This window comes from Bubalus bubalis, chromosome 2 (genome assembly GCF_019923935.1).
Source record: "Bubalus bubalis isolate 160015118507 breed Murrah chromosome 2, NDDB_SH_1, whole genome shotgun sequence".
NCBI lineage: Eukaryota > Metazoa > Chordata > Mammalia > Artiodactyla > Bovidae > Bubalus > Bubalus bubalis.
In genome coordinates, this window is record NC_059158.1 from 19,939,638 (window position 1) to 19,963,586 (window position 23,949).

Genomic DNA, 23,949 nt, shown 5'->3' on the forward strand with positions numbered 1-23,949 from the left:
TGTTCTGAGGAGACTCCTCTAGATTCCAAGAGGCATGAATTCCAAGATTTATAAGTTCTAATTGTATGCATTTTCTAGATATTGAATAGTATTTTTGGCTTCATTTAGAATGTACTTAGTATATTTATGCTTATTTCATAGGAACTAACACATACTTGAACAATCTTGAATTATTTTAATGTTCTGTGTTTGTTTTATCTTTGCTTTTATAACATTGTTGTGTCTCAGTTCAGATTTAAGAATGCTGATCAGGGCTGTATGTGTGTGTGGGTGTGCTCAGTTGCTCAGTCATGTCTGACTCTTTTGCAACCCCATGGACTGTAGCCCGCCAGGCTCCTCTGTCCATGGGATTTTCCAGGCAAGAATACTGGAGTAGGTTGCCATTTCTTCCTTCAGGGGATCTTCCCAATTCAAGGGTCAAACCTGGGTCTCCTGCATTGCAGGCAGATTCTTTACCATCTGAGCCACGAGAGAAGTCCATAAAATATAAATATATATATATTATTGTTATATATATGTTATGGTCTTTGCAGGTGTCTTAGTGGTAAACAATCTGCCTACCAATGCAGGAGACACAGGTTCCATCCCTGGGTTGGGAAGATCCCTGGAGGAGGAAATGGCAACCAGTGTTCTTGCCTGGAAAATCCCATGGACAGAGAAGCCTGGCGGGCTACAGTCTATGGGGTCGAAAAGAGTCAGACATGACTCAGCAACTGAGTATGCGCACATACATTTGTGTTATAACATATAATATATAACAGTGATTTTCCTTAAATCTGTAGTGTCTAGAAACACATTGGAGTTAAAAAGTAAGGATAATCGACTTCTTTTAACTGTTTATGGGAGACACAGTGCCATATTAGTTATCTGTAACATAGAAACACAGTCTTGCTTGCTTGTAAAAGAAATACACTTTTGTTCTTGGGCAGTATCACAGTGTTCCTAGGATTTAGTATCCTCATTCTCGAAATGAAGGAACTGACAACTTCCAAGGTCAGCTGTAAATGGATTGAATTGCCCTGTTAATCTCTTGGGTCATGCAATTTAGTGATATAACTGGGGTTAGCCCGAGTGTTTCAAAAGCAAGATTACTGGAAGCTCATTCTCCAGCTGTTGGGTTCAGGGATTATTCAAGAATGTTGCCCTGTCATTTGGATCTGGTTTGCTGAGGAATAAGCCCACGTCATTATATGAGGCCACTTTGCTGATCGAGCCCCAGCCTGACAACTGCATCCTCTTCACCGTTTGGTTGGGGAGCCAGCGTCTTGCTTCAGGTGCATTGCTGGACTTCTGGAAAGTCTGACTCACAGGGTCCTAAGGACAAACACAGCAACCCTGTTCATCTAGACAGGATTTTCTAGACCCAGGTCTCAGCTCACTTGAATTTGGCAATCAAGGATTTACATGTAGTCTTTTTTTTCTATCTCATTTTCAAGTGATTTCTCTTTTTATGTCTTCCTAAGTTCTGCTTTTTTCCAACAAAACTATAGATTGACACTGTACAATGTTGTTGTTGTTTAGTCACTTAGTTGTGTCTGACTCTGTGACCCGGTAGACTGTAGCCTGCCAGGCTCCTCTGTCCATGGGATTTTCCAGGTGAGAATACTGGGGTGGGTTGCCATTTCCTTCTCCAGAGGATCTATTTGACCCAAAGATTGAACCTGTGTCTCCTGCATTGGCTGAAAGAATTTTAACCACTGAGCAACTAGGGAAGTCCTACAGTGTGCAGTGGGCTGCCTTTAATCTTCCCCTGCCTTGATTTTCCCAACTGGAAAATGGTGATACTAACTTCAGCTCCTTCATCTGTTTTGGGAAGAAAAATGAGATAACTGATGCCATAAAGTTCTTTTTAATTTAGAGCAGGAGGGAAACTCAATTATAATAAGAATCTTGTATCTTTATTTTTATGGGGCATTTACAATGTTAGCATTGAATACAAATCAGGGAGGGAAATCTCATTTGGAATGTCGTTGATAGAATGATGGCCAAGAAGGTATTAGAGGTGCATGCAAAAGCTAAGAAAATGTGTTTAAAAATGATGAACACCAAGCCATCTAATCCTTCTTTTCAAGAAGGAGAATTAGATGGTGACTGTAGGGTGTAATAAAAAAAAATAAGAATGTATATTTTGGGATTTTCCAAATCTATTCTGTATATATCCTTTTAATTTGATTTCAAGAGTAAAAGTGTTATGTAATGTTCAGGAATGTTTTGCTGTGTGGGGAGCTCTGTACGGTTCAGTATGGTAGCTACTAACAACAAGCGGCAACATTTTAACTAAAATTACTTAGAATTAAATAAAATTAAAATTTTAGCTACTCAGTCACACTAGTCACATTTGAAGTGCTTAGTAACCACACATGGCTAGTGGCTACAGTGTTGAAGAGTCTAGATGTAGAGCATTTGTAGAAGATTCTGTGGGATAGGACTGCTCTAGAGAAACTGAAAAAAGGGAAAGAAAATTCCCTTCTTCCTCTTCCCCGCAGCTGCATTTTATAATCTCTGGCCTTATATTATTATATTGTAAAAGCACAGTTGAAATTTTATGAAGGGATGCAAAAATCCTGGAACCAGTTCTTTGCTATTTGCTTTTCTTCCATAATTATTTTCTTACGTAAGTAACAGATTACCTAGACCAATCCAGTAGTCCTGAAATCATGTGCCACATTCACTTGTTTTATAATTATTTCACAGGCATAAACCAAACTGTTGCCTCTAACAAAATAACTAATATATTCCAAATCCACTCTGTCCACAAATCCGTCCGGGCTCTACCATCAACATATATCCAGGATCGGGCCCTTTTCGTCCACTCCACTGATCACTCTGGCCCCAGCCATCATCACCTCTCTTGTAAATTATTGCTGATGCCACCTGAATGGGTTCTTGCTTCCCCTCCTGCCCTTTCACCCACTTTCAAGCCTATTCTCAACAGAGAGATCATTTTAAATATCAGGTCACCTTACTCTTGTACGCAAAATTCCTGGCAGCTTCTCCTTTTATTCCAAGTAAAAGCGAAAACGTGGACAGTGGACTGTAGGGCCTCATGGGTCTCACGGCCCCCTCTGACATCACCAGTGTGTACTCCCCTTAAGCTAAAGTGAGCTCTTCTTTCTTCTCCAATTATCAAAAGTTTATTCTTGTCTTGAGCTTGCCTGGCGGCTCAGTGGTAAAGAATTTGCCTGTCAGTGCCAGGAGACGAGAGTTCAATCCCTGGGTTGGGAAGATCCCCTGGAGAAGGAAATGGCAACCCACTCCAGTATTCTTGCCCAGAGAATCTCATGGACGGAGGAGCCCGGTGGGCCCCAGTCCATGGGGTCGCAAAAGAGTCTGGCATGACTTAGCAACTAAGCAAAAATTCTTACCTCAGGAGTATGCATTTCCTCTGTCTGGCCCACTTGTTCAAGATGTCCACCTAACTCATTTCTTCATTTCTTTTAGTCCTTTTTCAACATGATTTCGTAATGAGGTCTCACCAAACTATTTAAAAATGTCACCAACACCACCCCTTCTCCAGTCCCCACACAAGCCTCATTCTTCACTTCCCCTACTAGGCTTTTCTCCATAACACTTATCACCATCTGACATACCTCACTGTGTGTGTGTGTGTGTGTGTGTGTGTGTGTGTGTGTGGTCTGTCTCCTCCCAGTAGAATATAAACTGTTTGAAGGCAGTGCTTTATGTCTTTTTCATCTTTAGTGTCTGCAAGGTAGACCCTCAATGATAATCTAATGAATGAAAGAAAGACTTAAGTGAATGACAGCTATGATAAATCATGGGCTTTCCAGGTGGTGCTAGTGGTACAGAACCTGCTTGCCAATGCAGGAGACATAAGAGACCAGGGTTCGATCCCTGGGGTGGGAAGATCCCTAGAGGAGAGCATGATAACCCACTCCAGCATTCTTGCCTGGAGAATCCCATGGACAGAGGAGGCTGGCAGGCTGCACTCCATGGCGTCACACCGAGTTGGACACGACTGAAGCGACTTAGCATGCACATGATAAGTAATACCAGAAAGAACAGGATAGATGCATCAAAAAGAGTACTTTTTGGGAACCCAAGTGTGCTAGTTTAATGAGATTCATTTTAGCAAGAGACACAGAAACACAAAGACACACCGTCCAGCATCATCTTTCCTCCACCCTGTTCTCCTCTGAGAGGGCTCTGGGATGAGGCTGCACTCTCTGAGGGCTCTGCCAGGAGCCTGTGGACTTCTCCTTCCCACTCTTGAGGGGCCGCATAGAGGAGAGTTTGGACCAGGGCTGCAGGAGTTGTATGGGGACAACTTTAAAAACAAAAAGGACTTGGGGCTCCAGCTGGGCTGATCCTTCAGCAGAGGAACCAGTCCTTTGAGATGACCATGACACTCGAAGGCAGGAAAAAGGGTCCCTCTTGGTTGTGGAGCTGGACTCCATGGGTGTGTGTGTTCTGAGGGAGGGGGAACAGAGCAGGGAAGGGGCCAACCACAGTTTGCTGCCTTAGGAGGGAGGTGATGAGCTATAGAAACAGATATCTAGAAACATGGAGGCAGAGAGTTCCCTTCCTGCGCTGGGAAGCTGGTTGATGCCAGACTGGGGCACTGGCCTGTTTTCTGCCATAGCTGGGGAGAGGGGAAAGCTTGGCAATGGTCGGGAGCAAAAACAAACAAAAAAATTAAAGGGATCACTTACAGTTTGCTGGTTCCCACTGAGGCTGGGAGGAGGAGACACAAACAAGCAGAGAGTCACTTGCTCACTTCTAGTTAAAGGGCGGAGCAGTAGCAGTGTTCAGGGGAGGCCAGCTTTTCACTTCCTCTCATTGTGCAAAGACTGGGTTTAGCTTCAAAAGCTCTGCCCCCAGCTTTCGCTTCATCTTGCAACTTTAAGCTGATTGGCACAATGCTCAGGTGGGGTTCTTTGAACAGATAAGTGATATTCCTGTGTTCCCAGAGCAAAAACATTTCTCCATATAGCAATTTCATTTATCTGAAGCTTCAAGAAGGAAAAACATGCTCTATTTTTTAAAATAGGTTTCCTCTTTTTGCCATGTCCTTTCATTATGCACTGGTTTTTCAAAGGATAAATTTTCTTCTGTTTAAATGGTCTATTAATTGTCACTAAAATAACATGTGCTTTCCCCCCCTATATTTTGTGTGAAGTCTGCCTGTCAGTACCCCGACCCACCCTTTGTAAATTGTTTTGTTTATTTAACTGTTTGCTTTGTTGGCACAATCAAGGGCAAAATCAAGATCTAGAAAGCCTTAGGACACCTGAAATCATTTATTGGAATGGATTTTGCTTTCCCTGCCTCCATTGCTAGAAATGGCATCGCCAGCCTGTGGGAGTTGCAGAAGACTAGAGTCTTTCTGGAGTGAATTTATGAGTAAAGAAGTTCTTTGAACACAGTAGGCAAAAGGCAGGGATGTCAGCATTTGGCATTTCTACAACTTTCCTCTGTTTAGGTTATCCTTTTCTTTTTCTATTTCTCTTTCTTTTGGCAGCTGAGTTGGGGATTAGCTAGTATTAATATATCTGTTTGAACTGGGTTGAGGTGAGCTGCAAACAACAAATTTTCAGGTACTTCCCATATAGGATATGACTATTAAATAGGAAGGATGTGTCAATTACGTGGTAGGCATCAGGAATAATGAGGCATAACTGAATTTTTACAATTGGATTCACAATTATAGCAACTTTTTTTTTTTTTTTTAAACCTTCTGAGATCTTGCGTTTTCATAGCTGGAAAGGAGGTAAGGAAGAGGAGTAAACCTTGACTAAGACAGATATGGTCCCTGCTCCCAAGTACCTTACAGTCTGATGGGGATAGTAGATATTAAATATATAACTCCACTAGTAATTAAAATTGTGATAGGTATTACTGAGGAAAGGAGCAAGTACTGTGAGAATATATGATCAGGAGACCTGCTGTAGTCTGGACTTTGTTAGGGAAGTTCTTTAGGTGGGGCTCTGAAGGATGAGTAGACGTGATCAGGGGAAGCTAAAGCAAAGAGGCAGAAGGAAGAACAGTTGGAGCAGACGGTGGGACCAGCAGAAGGCCAGTATGGCTATAACTGGAGGGGATGGGGTCGGGAAGGAGGGGGAGTGAAACGAGGCTGCAGGTGGAGGCAAGGACCAGCGTAGTCATGCGGAGCCACTAAAGAGCTTGAGTCGAGAAGTGACAGGATAAACGATTGGGTGTTTAGAAGATCGCATCAAGATCCTTTATGGGCAGTTGATTTGATGAGGCAAGATGGGTCCATGGGGAGGCTGCTCAAAGTGTTACAGGAGCAAGATGATGGTGGCCTGGGGTAGAGTCATTGTATTGGAACTGGAGAGAAGTGAGTGGATTTAAGAGATGTTTCAATTGCATTGAACTTGGTGAATGACTGAGATTCCATTGATGATGCCTGGATTTCTGGCTTGAGAAGCTGTATGGATTGCCATGGCTCATTACTGAGCTCAAACTCTTAGTGAGGAACAGATTCTGAAAGAAAGATCACATGCTGAGTTTAAGGGTTGAAGTAGAGTTAGAGCTGATGATCTAAGACTGGTCTGGGCTGCACAGGAACTTGGGAGCCCTCTGGGATTCACTGAAGTCGTGGGAGAAAATGGAAGGTAGCAGGGAGTGGGGAATGGACATGACCAGGGAGGTGGGTGGAGAAATCAGTGGAAAAAAGAATTCAAGCACAAGGGGCTATATCAGCGTTAAGGTGGTGTCTAGTTCGGCTGTGAAATCTAAGTCAGCTCTGCCCATTACTAAGGAGAAATCTCATTAGGAAATGCTGAAAACTATATGTGGGGCTTAGCAACAAAGAGGTAGTTGGGACCTCAGGGGAGCTGTGGGGACAGAAGCCAGTTTTGAACAGTAGGATGTATTCGAGGCAGAAAAATGAATCAGGTACAGATCCTTTTTTGATTAGTTAGGAGCGGGGAGGGGGTTAGATGGAGCTGGGTGTAGAATACAGGATACAGATCTAGATCTTGGGAACCCTGTATCTGGACGTTTAGATATGGAACAGAAGATATCGTTACATAAGCCTCTGCATATGGGGGGAGGGTATAGTCCAGAGTCGAGGCAAGGGGATAGGCATTTACCTCCAGCAGTTCAGGAGGAGGGGACAGATGGAGCCTCAGGAGCAGGCAGGTGGGGAGGGTTGGAGTGGGATGGTCAGCGGTACCATTCTGATGAAGTCTGTGTACTCAGTGGCGCAGGAAGGAAGTGGAATCAGTTTGTAGGCTAGTTCCATTCTCCAGCTGTGCCTGGAAGCCACTATGGCAAGCCTGGGATAGGCAGATGGGTGGGTTCATCCGGGGTTGAGGTTTTTCCTCTGTGGGCATAATGAAAGGACAGGGAACACACACGCTGAAGGTATTAAAAGTGGCGGAATGATTTCAGTGGGGTTTTAATGGGATGAAGATGGCTGAGAGCGTGTAGGATGGTCAGTGACCGGCAGTGTTGGGGTAGCGGGCACAGCTGAGTGGAGGAAAAGACGCATGTACTTTGCTAAGTGTGCAGCGTGTGTATAAATCATCTGGGGATCTTATTAAACTGCAGATCCTGATGCAGTAGGTCTGGATTCCCAGATTATGCATTTCTAACAAGCTCCTAAGTGCTGCTAGCCCCTCTGGCCCTTAGATCACACTGAAGGAGAAATGAGATGGTGGTGGTCCAAGAATGGGATGCCTGAGCTGGGAATCATAGAGCGGACAGATAGCACGGCCCAGGGAATGACTAAGCGGACCAGAAGGTCAAAGAATGAGAAGGGCCAGCCGGTCATCAAGTCTCTCAGGATGCATGACAGTGATGCTAACACTTACTGTGGCAACACTGTTCTAGGCACCTCGGGTATAGTCTGTTGTTTAATCCTCACAACGGTCTGCCATGAGGTATTGATACCCATGATGATCCCTTATTTTACAGACAAGGAAAATGAGACCCAGAGAAGCCTTTCCCCAAATCACCCTCACTTGTGAGTGGAGGAGTCAGGATTCACACTGTGGCCATAAAATTCCAGAACATCTTCAGAGTCCAGTGCCCTTATGTGCATGATGCATTGCTTATCTCTGATGATGGAAGTTGGAGGCGGGATGGTATATAGACATTTTTAGCCAGATGTTAGCATCATCAGTGAATAAAGTTAAGAGAGTGCTAGGGTTTTGGTAAACTATCCCTTTTAATCCTCATCTAGAGCCATACCTATTTTACAGGTAAGAAAAATAAGACTCAGGTTATGTAGTTAAGTGGGAGAGATGACAAGTGAATTCAAATTGGTCCAAAGCCTCTTCTTCCTCTGTATCAGGTTTCACTCTATCACCACCCAGACATGTAAGTTCTTTTCTAATTCTCAGATAGGCTATAGTTACCATGGGAATAATTTCTTCCTGCACTGAAAGCTACATCCTGGAGATGATGTGTTGTAAACAGGTGACTGAGTGGGAGCCAGGGCATCTGGGCTTGGCTCTGTCTCTGACTAGCAGGTGTGCGCATGTGTCTATAGGTCTCAGTTTTTTTTAATCCCTATGGATCCCTTTCAGAGCTGTATTCAATAAGTATGATGTCAGTTAGAATGACTCCTTTCATACTAATGTTTACTATAGACTTAGCACTTGATAACTTGATAGGTAATCCCCGATTCTTACACAAGGATAAATATTGTCTCTGAATTAGAAGTGAGGATACTGCAGCCTGGAGACTTACAGGAACCTGCCAACTTCCTCTCTGCTCACAAAATGCTAAAGCTGGGGTTTCTCTGAGGTTTTTGAATCCAAAGCTCATGTTCTTGCTACCCAAGCTTGCTTCCTCAACCTCTTCTGTATCCTCATGCTTATGGGTGTAGATGGTGCCATTAGCCAGCTTTATCAAACTTTCAATACCTGGACCCAGAGAAGAAATGCATTTTATGTTGATTTTGAGAAGCAACCCCCCTGCATGCACGTCAGCATGCGCGTGTGTGCACACACACACATGCACACATACACATATACACACGCATGTGTACCGTGTGCACACTGATACCTCTGAAACAGAAGTTTCATGAAGCAATGCTTATGGTTTGTATTAGCAATGCACTTAATTTTCTTTTCACTTCCAGTTCAATCTATTTTATTAATATGCTTGTTAAACTCTACCGAATTGATTTAATTACCTACCAATGGGCTGTAGCCCTCAGTTTGAAAATTATGTGCACATCCGGATTTCTCAATATAATTACTCCAGATCTTTCCCCCCTGCCTCTCCCTGTTTCTTCTTATGGAATGTAATGAAAAATCTCTCTCAACCTGATAATTTCATAACAGTGTGAAATCTAAATCAATGCCTGCCCCCACCCATCTGCCATCCATACATCTGTAGAGTGAAAAACTATTTCATATATTTGTCCTGAGAGCAGGAATGAAAATGTATGCTTTTTTTCTTGCGGAAAATACTAATTAACAAAAAGTGAAGAATAAGGAAGTGACATTTGTCCCTCCTGGACTTGAGAAGATGGGGATAGAAGAACCTCTCTTGTGGGCTGATAAATTGAAAGGGTGTAGGGTGGGGAGGGACCGCAGCATTAGAATTCTGGTAAATGATGAGTGAAACTTACTTCATGTTCTTCTGTGCCATATAGCTGTCTAACTACTATTACCGCTGGACTTGTCCAAGGCGGTGTGTTTATTGAACTCCTTAATGTACCAGGGCTTGTTCTGAGTACCTCACCTGTTATCTCAGTAGTTGTATTGTCTCTATGTTTTTACAGGTGGGGAGACCAAGGCATGGAGAGGTTAAGTGACCTGCCCAAGGTCACACAAGCTAGTAGGGATTGGTCTTGGGGGGATTCATATCCAGGGAGGCTGCCCCTGGAGCTCATGGTCTTTATCATTAAGCTGTAACTGTCACATCTTTCAGGTAGTTCTTTGTTAGGCACCATGCCCAGAACAGGGCTCTCACTTCTGGGTTTTGAATCCTGAGAAGAATCACACAGGGAAGAAAAATGGTTGGTGTCCATTCACTACTCAAGGGCTGCCAGAAGGGACTTACCACTTGAGGGAAGAAGAAGTTCTTGCTTCTCAAATTGGTAGAGTTGGTTTAGTTTCTTTCTCTCTTTGAGCTCTGGTTTTTAATTTAAAAGAAAAACAACAACTTTCAAAAAAAAAATGAGAGCTACCCATTTCCTTTAAATAAATTTATTTGTGCTTAAAATTTCACTGTCAGAGAAAAAAACAAAAACGGGAGCCCTGATAAATGCAGACAGTTGTTTGACTCTTCCTGGTCTATTTTCTCATCTTTAAAATAAAGGAATTGCATACGCCCATCCCTAGATCCCTCTTAACTGTGATCTTTCGCTAGAATTGGGTGCTAGTGACTCATGACATTTTCAGGAAGAGACCAGCTGGCCCCGTGTTAGGGAAGTAGGAGAAGGTTTGTTAACGTGACCTTTGCATTCATGCTGTATGTTTTCTGTATGTTTTGCATGACTGTGATTCTACTGTTGGTGAATTCATTTAAACCATAAACATAACAATGATGACTAGCAGAGGTTCCTTCCCAAGTGTGCCTCGTGCAGACCACGGAGACCTCAGTGCTGAGAGGTCTGGGCAGAAACTGTGTGCCAGGTGAGTACCTTAATGTGGCCTTCCTGGACCTGGCGCTAGGAGTTAGATTCATCTTCACTCTTAGCCTAAGAGGTGGTCCCATTCCAGGGATTATGATCATGTCATTATTCTGCCTTTAAAAGCATGTCATTATCAAAGAATCAGTATGACCCATTCCAGAGTTTTGTATCAGACAGTGCTTTGAAAAGAAGATCTGAAATGTCAGTGACATCAAGAAGACTTGAAGTTGTTTGAAAGTAGCCATGTGTTCATCTGTGGGAAAAAATTAGAGATGCTTGTTTTCTTTCGTGCTTTGATGAAGTCTTACAACTTGCAATAAAGGGACTGCGGGAAGAATGAAGCAATTGTTTCTGACAAGCTGTATGTAAACATTGCATTTCTGCATAATGACATAAATAACCAGGTGAAAAGAAATGGATTTGCACAGGTGTTAGAATACAAAGGTTTCCCCTGAAACTAGACACCTGAAGACAAAAACCCACCTCTAGTGGCTCTCTCCTGCCACCCCCAAATTAAGGGAGCATCTGTCCTTCCTGGAAGGAGAGACCCATGGAGCAGTTAATTCCTCTCAGCAAGTATTTGCTGGTGACTTACCATTCCTGGCAGTCCATGCAGAGCAAAGAGAAGCAGGGTCTGAGAACTGGATCAGACCCACAGTGGGTCTGAGCCATAACCCAGAGTGTAGGAAGGTAACTCAGACATCTGTTCCAACCCCCTTATTTTAAGCTTAGGTGACTTGAGGTCCACACAGTTAGTTAACTTGTTCAGACTCAGGTCATTTGTCTAGCTTGAGATCAGACCCAGCCTGAATCTAGGAACTCTGTTCTTAGTATAATTGACATGAGTAATATTATTATAATATTGTAATATAAATAGTAAGAAACACCTGCTTTCCATATGCTGGCCCCTTCTGTATGCTCTGAGTACTTACATACGTTCACTTAGTGACACGCAGTGACTCATTTAACCCTCATGGCTCCCTGAGGTATACATCATTGCTTCCATTTTACAGAAGAGGAAACTGAGGCAATGAGAAAGGGAAGTAGTTTGCCCCAAGTCACGCAGATAGTAAATGGTGACGTTTGGATCAAAACCCAGGCAACCTGATCCCAGAGTTTCCCCTCTAAACCACTAGGCAAGGGGTCAGCAAACCTATACTTTCTGTAAAGGACCAACCGGATGGTAAATATTTTCGGCTTTATGAACCATAAGCATCTCTGTTGCGTCTGCTCAGCTCTGTCTTCGTAGTGTGAAAGCAGCTGGAGACCACTCGTTAACTGAATGGGTGTGGCCGTGTCCCAATAAAACTTTATTTATAAAAACACGTGGGGCTGGATCTGTAGTTTTCAGATTCTACACTGGTCTATGCCACCTCCACTTATAAATGGTATTAGGAGAGATACAGATGTCTGAGGAGTGTGGTGATCTGGTTTTATAAGGCATTTGGGGCCAGAAATTGCACTAAAGCAGTATGGTTTTTGTATTCCTTTTGGGTCCTGCTTTGCCCAGAGAGAGTGATGGTCATCAAAGCCATGTGCAGTGGGTTGTTAGGAGGCTGAGAGTCAGAAGAGGCTTTTTATTCTCCCTCAGCTTTCTGGGTGGCCTCGCACAAGTCCCTTAGCACCTGTCACTCGGAACTCTCCTCAATGGTGATAACATTCCTTGCCACCTGTCCCTCTCCTTCTCTGAAGTGTATGTCTTGGATTAATGAAGTCTTGTCCGAGATGTACTTGGAGCTGGGAGTTTGGAAGAGAGGAAACATAGTAAGTGACAGTCATCATTTAGCTTGCTTGCACATGAGCATTTTGGGGATATGAGACCATCAGTCTTAGTTTGGCAGGAAGAGCCCAGTTTTAAAGGAAAGGCACTTTTGGTAATGTGAGGAAGAGAATGTGGATGGAGGGGCCATAAATTTATGTGTTGCCTTTGCAGTGGTAGACTTTAGGTAATGGCATTCTTTAGAGGGTGAAACATACTTATTTTTGTTTTTTAGCAAGTGTGCAATGAGAGGGTTCCATGGCCTACCTCATTATGTATCATCTCCGTAAGGAAATTAAGGCTTCTCTGCTAAGCGGTGCGTCTTAACACGAGGGAGGATTTTTATAAATGTTCCTAAGTGAAATTTTGAAGTTAAAAGTTGAACCAAGAAGCCTCAAAGGGAACCAAGCTGCTGCTTGCATTTCAATGAAGGGGAGAGGAAATTCATTATAGAGGTTGAAAATGTGGTTTGCATGCTAAGACTCTCCTGGAAGAATGGGCCTCCGGGACCGGGTGGGGGGGAAATTCTAGTTTGCCCTTTGTGGTTAAGGTTTCTTGGCTAAGTACGCATAGACCTTCTAATGCTCCCCCTGCCTTTTTTTTTTTTTTTTTTTTAAAGCTTGGTAAGAACATTCTTCTTCAAGTTTAAAGATACATATTGAACTGAAAATTTCAGCTTGCCTCAGAATCTTTGTTTTTTTCCCAATTGTTTGTTTTGTTCTGTTGACAAAAACTATTTACAAATTTGATAGATGTTAATCTTTGGGAATCTAAACTTAAGATGCTCTCGCACCAATTATAGTGATATATTCAGGGGAGATGTTCTTGGTACTGGGCTAGGTCTCTATTAATATGGTTGTATCTTACTGTAAACAACAGCATCAGGCCTGCAGAGCAACATTCTTCTGGTTCTACGGGTGAGCAAAGTTAGAAGCTAGCTAACTCTGTCGGGGTGAAACAGCTAGAAAGTGGCAAAGCCGTAACTGGACTCTATCTTCCGAATTCCAAAACCCCAGCAAGTAGGGCGACCAAATGTCCCAGTTTCTGGGATGCAGGATTCTCGGAGCTAAAACTGGAAATGGAGATGTGGTCGCCCTGCCCAGAAGAGGCTTGCTATTCCAAGTGCCAAGGGAGTGCTCACTCACGACCAGGAAGCTCGTCCTCATACACTACAGGGGGGTTTTCCTCTGCAATGCCTCCCCTCACCTGCTGGAAGCCATGTGTGTGCACCGTAAGACCTGCAGGGCCACAACTCCTAGGGCATCTTGGCCCCGAAGAGGAAACCTAGGCGCCTGAGTTCGTTGGGATTTCTAGCTTGAATGTAGCCCTATTTATTGGTCCAGTTTGGATTGATAGAGCAAAAGGCACAATTCTTAGAATGGTAGCATCCATAATTTTGCACACGTGCTTCAAAATATTGCTATGCTCTTGTGCTCACAAGTGAGCCTATTGTTTGAAAGGCTGGGTAAGCACTGGAGAATTTCACCCCTTCCATTCCATCTCCTTCCAGGCTTTCTAAGGACAATTCATTTGCCTTTGGGGATCAGAGCTGACCACCAGAAATGGGGGCCAGCCAGCACAAAGCTTCTCCCCTCCAAAGCCTGAACGTTTCTTTTCAAGCAAATGATTTTGGCCTGTGTCCAGCTGCCGAAGGACACTGTGTACTTAGGCTGCCTTTAAAATATTTCTAAAGAAAGGTTGGCATGCAGGGCCACAGATTGTGAGCGCTGTTGTTGCCAGAGTGAAAGCAGAAGTGATCATTAGACCATCATGCATCTACATATGGTCAAGAGATTGCTCTTTATGCAAAAGGTGAATCCGTGTAAACACACTGGGTTTTTTTTGTTTTTTTTTTTTTCTTCCTGTTTTAAAAAATATACTGAGCCAGGGCCCTGTCAGTGACCCCTGGAAACCCCCCTGGTGATTTCCCAGGAAAGGACAGATCAAAAGCAGGCAGGGAGGTCACTTGATGCTTCAGCTGCTTGTGGGAGACGTTATTCTCCAAAATGTGATGCTTGTAAATGGATGAGAAGGCCAGCTTGTGCCACCATGCTGGGGATCACTGCCGCGTGTCAGTTACGTGGGTGCCTGTTTTGAGATTAGTTTTTAAGACTTAGTCATTAGATTCACACAGGGGACCTTGTAATCACTTAATTACCAGTGTGCTAGCTGTATAATAATGTCAAAAGATGTCTTGTCATTTTTATTTCATGTTTTGTTCAAGTTTCTCTGTGACTATGTCCCAAATGAAATACCCTTCAAGAACAAAGTATTTCTTCTGTGATGGGGGCCTGTTTCTGGGAGAAATAAGATACAAGCTCTGGTTGATGAGCAGAGAGAAAAGGCCAGGAAATGAGGGCAGAGCAAAGGGGATGGGAACCAGAGGAGGGGGAAGAGAATGAGAAGCTGGGGTTGGGTGTGGTGGGCATACTGGTAGCCACAGAAGAGAGGAGAAGTTGAAGGGAGGGCTGGGCAACAGTCCAGGAGACGCACAGATAAGCTGAGAGAGACACACGTAGAATCAGGTAGACAGATCCAAATAGAGACACACAGAGATTAACCCATGATCAGAGAGAGGCCCTGGTCTACTGGTCTGGACAGACAGTTAAGAGTGGTCCTTGTTCTTATGTTATGCAATCATCCATCATCTTATTGATGACACTTTTACCTGTTTGCTTCTTTCTGTGCAGACTATTGAGGAAGCTGGCTCTTAGGTGAGATTTGAGAGCCTGTATAAGTAATTAGCATAATCTCTGGGGCCAGACCATCTGTTTGAATCCAAGCCTCGCCACCTACTTGCTTGGTGACTCGGGCAAGTAACATAATCGCTGTATCTCAATTTATCCTTAAAAATGGAGTTAATAATGGTGTTTACTGCATTGGTTGCTGTGAGGATTAAAGGAGATGATGTATGGAAACCCGTGGGACCATGGTACCCCACAAGTATCGGCTGGTATTACTACTCTACTTGTAAAATGATCCTGGATGTTGTGGCACCAATTTTCCTCTGATGGCCTGTTCACAGAGGTTAGTATGCTCTTCTGGCTACTGAAGAGGCTTCATGTTCCCATCTGGGGCTTTTGGCACTGGCCCTTATTGCCATCTGAGGAGAGAGTGAAAAGGTAGTCATATGCTGTGAATAAAGAGTTTCAGCCTCTAGCCCAGCTCTGGTATGGACTAGCTATGAGACAATTTCTTTGGATCTTCTCTCAGATTATGGTCTTTCACTAGGTGATTGATATTGAGTCCTTTCTGGTGTGTGAGTTTTATGATTTGGCTATTATTTTACTTCTATGCAAATGTTTTGTGGACTTAAGATTCTTGAAAAGATCAGAGATTGATCATACAAGAACCACTGGAAGGAAGAAGTGTGTGTGCTGCAGTATACTGTCAACCCTTGAGCAACATGAGTTGAGCTACACATTATATGCAGATATTTTTTAGTAATAAATACTGCAGTACTTACTAGACAACCTGTGGTTGGTTGAATCCTCAGATGCAGCCAAACTGGAGATGCGAAGGGCCCACTCCACTATAAGCTATATGCAGACTAAGCCCTGAGTTGGTCAAGGGTTAACCATAGATAGATAAAAGGAAAGGATGAGAAATCTGACTTCCTGTAGTCATGCTGGTCATCATGACTGTTGACATTATTTCCATTTTTAAACCTTTTCTGTTAGAGGGGGAGCAGAGTTTGAAAAGGTGCTACATCAAGATGTGCTGTGGAATGGAATATTATTCAGTTATAAAAAAGAATGAAATATTGCTATGTTATAGCCACATGGATGGACCTTCAGTTCAGTTTAGTTGTTCAGTCGTGTCTGACTCTTTGCGACTCTCTGGACTGCAGCATGCCAGGCCTCGCTGTTCATCACCAACTCCTGGAGTTTACTCAAGCTCATATCCATTGAGTCAGTGATGTCATCCAACCATCTCATCCTCTGTCGTCCCCTTCTCCTTCCGCCTTCAATCTTTCCTAGCGTCAGGGTCTTATCAAATGAGTCAGTGCTTTGCTTCAGGTGGCCAAAGTATTAGAATTTCGGCTTCAGCATCAGTCCTTCCAATGAATATTCAGGACTGATTTTCTTTAGGATGGACTGGATGGATCCCCTTGCTGTCCAAGGGACTCTCAAAAGTCTTCTTCAACACCACAGTTCAAAAGCATCAATTCTTTGGTGCTCAGCTTAGTTTATAGTCCAACTCTCACATCCATACATGACTACTGGAAAAACCATATCTTTGACTAGACAGACCTTTGTTGGCAAAGTAATGTCTCTGTTTTTTAATATGCTGTCTAGGTTGGTCATACTTTTCTTCCAAGAAGCAAGTGTCTTTTAGTTTCATGGCTGCAGTTACGATCTGCAGTGATTTTGGAGCCCCTCCAAAATAAAGTCTGTCACTGTTTCCTTTGTTTCCCCATCTATTTGCCATGAAGTGATGGGAACTGATGCCATGATCTTCATTTTCTGAATGTTGAGCTTTAAGCCAACTTTTTCACTCTCCTCTTTCACTTTCATCAAGAGGCTCTTTAGTTCTTTGCTTTCTGCCATAAGTGTGGTATTATCTGCTTATCTGAGGCTATTGATATTTCTCCCGGCAATCTTGATTCCAGTTGGTGCTTCATCCAGTCCAGCATTTCTCATTATGTACTCTGCATATAAATTAAGTAAGCAGGGTAACAATATACAGCCTTGACGTACTCCTTTCCCGATTTGGAACCAGTCTGTTCCACGTCCAGTTCTAACTGTTGGCTTCTTGATCTGCATAAGATTTCTTAGGAGGCATGTCAGGTGGTCTGGTATTCCCATCTCCTGAAGAATTTTCTACAATTTCTTGTGATCCACACAGTCAAAGGCTTTGGCATATTATGCTTAGTGAAATAAGACAGAAAAATGATACCACTTAGATGTGGAATCTAAAAAATTATATGAATGACAGTATATGCAAAACAGAAACAAATTCACAGATGCAGAATGCAAATTTGTGGTTACCAATGGGGAGAGGGGAGGAGGGAGGGGCAAACTAGGGGTATGGGATTAGCATATACAAACTACAGTATGTAAAATAAATAAGCAACAAGGATATGCTGTAGAGTACAGGGAGTTATACTCACTGTCCTGTGATGGTCTATAATGGAGTAGAATGCAAAAATCCCAAGTCACTGTGCTATGTACCTGAAACTAACACAATCTTGTAAATCAACTGAATTTCAATGAAAAAAGATGAACCCTGGGGCAGGGTCTTAGTTCACAGAAGATAAATTTTCATCCTTTAAAGCTGAGTCCGGATCTTGCAATTTAGCACAGGTAACCTGTTTGTTCAACCTAAGCGAGTGGCTACACTATCTATGCCTGTCTCTGGCGCCTTTTATCTCCCTTTCTATTCCTGTCCCAGCTTCTTCCGACTGTCAGATGTTCACCATGGAACCCTGTGTGTCTCAGTTAACAAAACTGCCTCTTGCCCTTTCCCTAAGGCAGCCAAAGTCTTCTTCCTGCTTCCCTTCCTGGGTAGTGATGCCAGTGTGGATAACTGAAAAAATGTAGCTCTCCAGGTCGTTCTTGGATTTGAAAAGAGAATTCCTTTAAACTTGGAACTTTGAGGAAGATAATGTTTGAGCTGGGAGCTTTGAGAGTCTCCTCCCAGTCACAAGCCGCCCGCTGGGCTGTACCTTTCTACCTCAAATCTAAGTACATTGCCAGGGTCTAGAGTACCCAAAGGCACAATTGGGTTGGAATGTGTAAAGGTAGCCTAGTGGTGAAGAACATAGGCGAGTTGACTGACAAAGCTAGGTAGGAATCCTATTTTTGCCCTTGGTTACATCAGAGTCTCAGTTTATTTGTCTGAAAAATGGGGGAAATAGTGACAAAGAATATAGTCGTCGAGAGGATTAAATGTATTAACGTATCCAAGGATGTTTGCTCATTTACGGCACATAGGGAATGCTTCTATGGTTGCAACGACTCAGGGCTAGCTTTCTGAGCACGTGACCTGTACAGTTGCACAAGGCATCCTTCTCAGGGGGGCCCTGTGCTGGGGTTAGTGCTTTCTGTCACTGTCGTAAAACTCTTCATAATTTTGAACAAGGGCCCTGAAGTTTCGTAGCCAGTCCTGCTACTCCTGGGCTACCTTTGACCTCTGCTTGCTCATCTGGTCCCACTTGTTACACACCTCTCCCCTTTCTATTGCTTGTTGTTTTCTCAGGCCTTAGTTAAAAGAAAGGATCTTTTCTTTGGGAAAAGAACTGTGGTTCACAGCCTCTGGAATATTCAGATACAGATATCTTTTATTGCCTCCACTTTTAGAAGTCACTGATTAAAGGTCTTTTAGAGCACATCCCCTCTAAAGTCAAATAGCAAAAATTACCCCAGGTAGACAAGAACCCCGTGAAGATGTGTGATTGAAGACATTTAGGTGGAAAGTCTCGCAGTGCATCCTGTCCCTCCCCCTCTGCCTTCCCCGTGCTCATTATCAGACTCTCTCAGCCACTGTCGGGCTATATCCCCTTTGTCATCTTTCTTACAGAGGGTCCTGACTTGAGTTACTCCCCATAATGGTGACCTATGATTATTCAAAGCAGTTTTCTAGAAAATATACCATTTCTGTTTGGAGTTGGGAGACTAGAGAGAGGCACAGAGCAGCCCACAGGCATACCCATGGATTCACCTTCTGTGTGTGGATGAACAGGATGAGCCTTGGCTTGAATCTAGATAAATTCTGTAACAACTTGGTCCTCAGGTTCCCTGACTTACGGTTTCTAAGTGTGGTTGCTCAGTTGCATCTGACCCTTTGCAGCCCCATGAACTGTAGCCTACCAGGCTCTATTGTCTATAAAATTCTCCAGGCAAGAATACTGGAGTGGATTGCCGTTCCCTTCTCCAGAGTGTTTTCCCAACCGAGGGATCAAACCCAGGTCTCCCACAATGCAGGAAGATTCTTTACCATCTGAGCCAACAGGGAAGCCAGTTTTGTCCAAATCTAGCATTCTTAGATTAGCACATGTGTGTTAGTCACTAAATATCAACTTCGGGGCAGGGGAGTTCTTTGGAAAATCAAAGACAGGTCTCCCATCAGAACTTGAGAAGTGTTGGGATCCGCTTGCTTTCTTTCTTGCAAAGACACCCCCAGGCCTGCCTGTACCTCTGGATTGCAGAGCAGCACATTTGGATACTAAAAGTGGTGGGTGGCCAGGGAGCTCTGCTCCAGGTGTGAACTAGGAGTTCAGACTATTCCCAGGCTTAGTATTCTCTAGGGCCCCTACTGGGCAAGAGGGGCCTATAGGTATATGGGACCCCATTGGCTATCTATATGTTCTTAGCTGAGAATTGGAATGGAAACTTCCATAAATGTGCTCTCTAGGACTGAGACAGGCATAGCAGAAAAGGAGTCAGGGTTTACTTCTTGGAACAATAGCCTGTTTTGCTGCCTGTGCGTTATGTAAATGTTATCAGCTAGTGGACAGAGAACAGAAAGCAAGTGGGCAACCTCGGGTGGCAGTTGTATTTTGGAAAGCATGAATGAGTACTTGGCTTTTTCATTCAGTTTGCTGTTGAGATAGTGGGGCTCCTCCTATGCATGACATCTATATTTTAGTATCTCCGAGCCTTGTCTTGCTTCCTCAACTGGAGTAATCTGTGGCTCTTTTGGGCTGCTGACTGGTTGCTCGTCTTGAGATTTGGCAGGTGATCTGTTCAATACAGCCCTTCATCCAGTGATTCTTAGGGTAAAGTTAATACTCCTACAAGGTCAATAATCTGTTCCAGCTCACTTAGTCTTTTGTGAAGCCTCAGGAGCCCAGCCTCTCCAGGCTATAGTATCTAATGGTCTGTGGGTCACACCAAAGCCCACCAGCCCACTTTCTGGTATTGATACTGATGCTGCCACTTCTATCTTACAGGTGCTCACGTCATGCCGTGCCTTCCTCGTCACAGCACGAATCCCCACCAAGGTGAGTGTTGATGAGTTTCCTCCTTCCAACACACGTACACAGCCCAACACAACACACACTTGCTTCTCAGTCGTGTAGACTTACGATTTAGGCCAGTATGTCCAGAGTTCTCTTTGCACAACCTTATTTTCCTTCCTTCTCCCCAGAAAGCACCTGCATATCTCCTTTGTCCCCCTGTGTAGAGCATCCAAGAAAAGCAGCGAAGCATTTTGTGCTCCGTATCCTCAGGGCTGGTGAATTTCAATGATTTTCCTCTCAACTGGGGCAGGGTTTATACTTTCTTCAAGTCTGGTTCTTATTTCCTTGGGTCTAATAATGGCCCAATTTTCTAAGGCTTTGACAGGTGGGGAATAACCATCCTAACTCATAAAGAGTATATGACCGGAAATGTAGCCACCCAGTCCTCCTCCATGGTGTGGCCTCTAAAAAATAAGTAAAAATATAGTTTTAGAGGTGTTGCCTCTAGAAAATAACATGATACCACTTGTTCTTTAAAAAAGACTAACATCTTCCATAAGATGTCCTTCATTATAGGGTGCAAATTAACATTTGAACTGATAACTGGTGAATTAGGCACCACAATCTCTTCTTTTATTTCCTTTATGGTCACAGAAGGGTTTTGGCCTGTTTTATAGGATATGAACTGAATGGTAACAAGAAATTGGGATTTTTTTTCCCCTAAAAAGATAATGATAGCTACATTTATTGAATATTGTTTCAGTAAATAAGATGATCTCCCTAAAAATAAGTTATGAAAGCCATGTGGTAGGTCTCATTATTCTTCTTGTCTTACAGATGAGGAAACTGAGGCACAGGGAGGGACAGTGGCTTGCCTGAGGTCAGGCTTACACCAGTTAGTGACAGATACATGGTTCTCATCAAAGCATGGGAGCAGGGGTTTTATATCCCTGAAAGTACCTTGTTATCACCAGAATTTAGTTAGTTATCTATCAAGTATATTTTAAGTACATTATCTCACTCAATTCTCACAGTAGCCTTGTAGGTGAGCTATTAGAAAAGAGCTCAAAAACTACAGAGCTGGCTTATCTGAGTATTTGCAAGTAATGAATGGGAAAAGATTTAGACTCACTAGCCTCCTCTTTTCCGGAAAAGGCAATTGCACCCCACTCCAGTACTCTTGCCTGGAAAATCCCATGGATGGAGGAGCCTGGAAGGCTGAAGTCCATGGGGTCGCTGAGGGTTGGACACGACTGAGAGACTTCACTTTCACTTTTCACTTTCATGCATGGAGAAGGAAATGGCAACCCACTCCAGTGTTCTTGCCTGGAGAATCCCAGGGACGGGAGAGCCTGGTGGGCTGTCGTCTATGGGGTCGCACAGAGTCGGACAAGACTGAAGCAACTTAGTAGTAGTAGTAGCCTCCTCTCTTCAACTTTCTACTGAGCTGAACTTGCCTCACTTGCCGACAAACCCAGAAAGATGGGGAAGGTTTGGAAGATGCTTTCAGCCTCATGGACTATGATGTTTGGGTTGCATCATGTTTCTAGTCCTTTCTTCTTAAAATTCAATATTTAGCCGCTGTCTTGTGAATACTTTCTTATGTGCTGGACACGGTGCTGTCATGAAGTGGACCTTGTAGGACTGACTAATGATTTGCATGATTTTCACTGAATTTTGAGAAGGTGCCAACCCAGAGTTTGCTAATCAAAGGCTGTGGCTACCTGATGTCTTTTTTCTTTCTAATCATGCAAATGCTAAATTTTACAGTTTCTCTAAGGAATAAGACTTTATATTATCCCACACCTTTTGATAATACAGAGTGAGGCTTTATGTTTATAATATGTTATAAATGAAATCAGTTATTATGTAAATGATTTTGGACTAAATTACCTGTATTTTGGACTAAATTTTGGACTAAAGTACCTGAAGGCAGGATATAAGGAAGTGAGTTAACCATTATTGTACTGGTGAAAAATTAATTAAGGAAGGAAAATAGTCAAGCAGTCTATTGACTGGAAGGCTCCTGAATGATATGTTTACCCTAATTAAAAATGTTATCACCTCTTGAAGAGTCATGTGTCTCCCTTCTGTTGCCCCCTCCTTGCTCTGCTCTTGAGCAGATGGCCACTTTCATCCCATGATATATAGAACATTCACACCGGCCTGGCTAGGGCAGTTTGGACATCGGTTCTGATTTCTGATATTGTCAGCATCACAAAGAAAGAAAGGCAGACCTTCTCTCAGAATGACCCGCGGGCAGGCTGCCCTGGAGAGAAGGCTGGTTTTCATGTGTCACAGCATACCTTGGTTAAGAAGCAGAGCCAGTGTCAATGACATTCATTTTTCTGGGGAAATAATTATATTCAGAACAGTAGTGTACAACCGCCTCTGGTTTTCGCACAGGCTTCTTCTCTTTTCTTCGGGGCTGATTAATTAAACATTTTCCTTTCTCTTTTTATAGTCAAATGTACCTCATACGCAGTCAAATGTGCAAAGTAGAAACGTGCAACTCTGTGATTAATCACCGAGCAGAGACCTCTGCAGCCACATGCAGATGAAGAAATAGAACTTTGCCATTCCCCCCAGAAGGCCCCAACTCTGCTTAGGGGGATGGGAAGTGGTTTATTGTCAGGGGAGGGTCCGTAGGAAAGCTGGGTTGGAAGATGACCCCATGTCAACCAGGCAGTGGAAGGGGTCTCCCACTGGTCAGAGGTTTACTAGTTGACAAGAGCACAGTGCATCTGGGGAGCTGGGTTGTGGGCCCAGGACTGAGGAGGAGGCTGTGGAAGAAGGGAAACTGGCCAGAAAGATGGGCAGTCATGACACAGGTCACTGTGTGCAGAATAGTAGGAGTTCCCAGAGGAGCGAGAGAGCTGTTGATAGCCTGGGCCCATTCCTTCCTCATACCTAACCGATTCCTAGTGTCTGTGGCTCTCTCAAAGATGCCCCAGGTCTCCTGCAGCACGCCTGTGTCTCCGCTTCCTCACTAGTCCCCCTGCCTCCTCCTGCTCAGTGGTGTTCTTTAAGCTGTCTTCAGGGTGGCCTGGAGTCGGGAGGGTCAGTGACAGGGGTTGAGAGCACAGGTCTATTAAAAAGAGCCGTGGGTGAGATTAGAGAGAATGCCTTGGACCTGGTTATAACATCATCAGTGTGTCTCAGGGACTCCCTTCTTCACCATTCATTGATCGTTAAGACCAATAACCCTTGATTGTTATGATCAATAACAGACTCAGCCTGTCCTCCCTTCCTCATCCCCAAAACTTCAGAGTCTGCTTCCCATTTCAGCCTTGCCCTTATTCTCTGAATCCTTCTGTGCCTTTGCAGATTCTTTTTCTTCTGCCTGGATTTCCCTTTTCCGTTTTTCATTGTTGGACACACTTGAAGTCATTCTTCAGGGCCTAGCTGGAATGTCTCAGTGCTTTCCTGGCTCCCTGGCACTTGGCTTATTCCAGGGACAGCCCTGAGGGGCCCTGGCATTTGGCTTATTCCAGGGACAGCCCTGAGGAGCAGGAGAAGCATCTTAACTGACCTCCAGCTGACCTCTCCCAGCCAGACTGACCACAGCTGCCCATGCCAGCTCCGGTGATGCTGACTGCTGCCAGCTGCATCTTTGTAGCTGCTAGGTTGTGAGAGTGCAGGTCCTCCCAGATACCTGTCCCCACCAGTTGAATGAGATGCCCACTAAGAGTCAGTGGTTTGTTTCCAAACCTT

The 23,949-nt window shown here is 43.8% G+C and overlaps 1 protein-coding gene across 7 annotated transcripts in view; it reads left to right on the forward strand.

The window, feature by feature from the left end:
* Positions 1–23,949, forward strand: part of CARMIL1 (capping protein regulator and myosin 1 linker 1) — a 315,090-nt gene that overhangs the window by 114,611 nt on the left and 176,530 nt on the right. For all 7 annotated transcript variants that reach the window (XM_044928005.2, XM_044928010.2, XM_044928014.2 and 4 more), the window contains one exon: positions 20,227–20,277. In XM_044928005.2, coding sequence (XP_044783940.1) covers positions 20,227–20,277 — 51 coding nt within the window. The remainder of the gene's footprint in view (positions 1–20,226; positions 20,278–23,949) is intronic.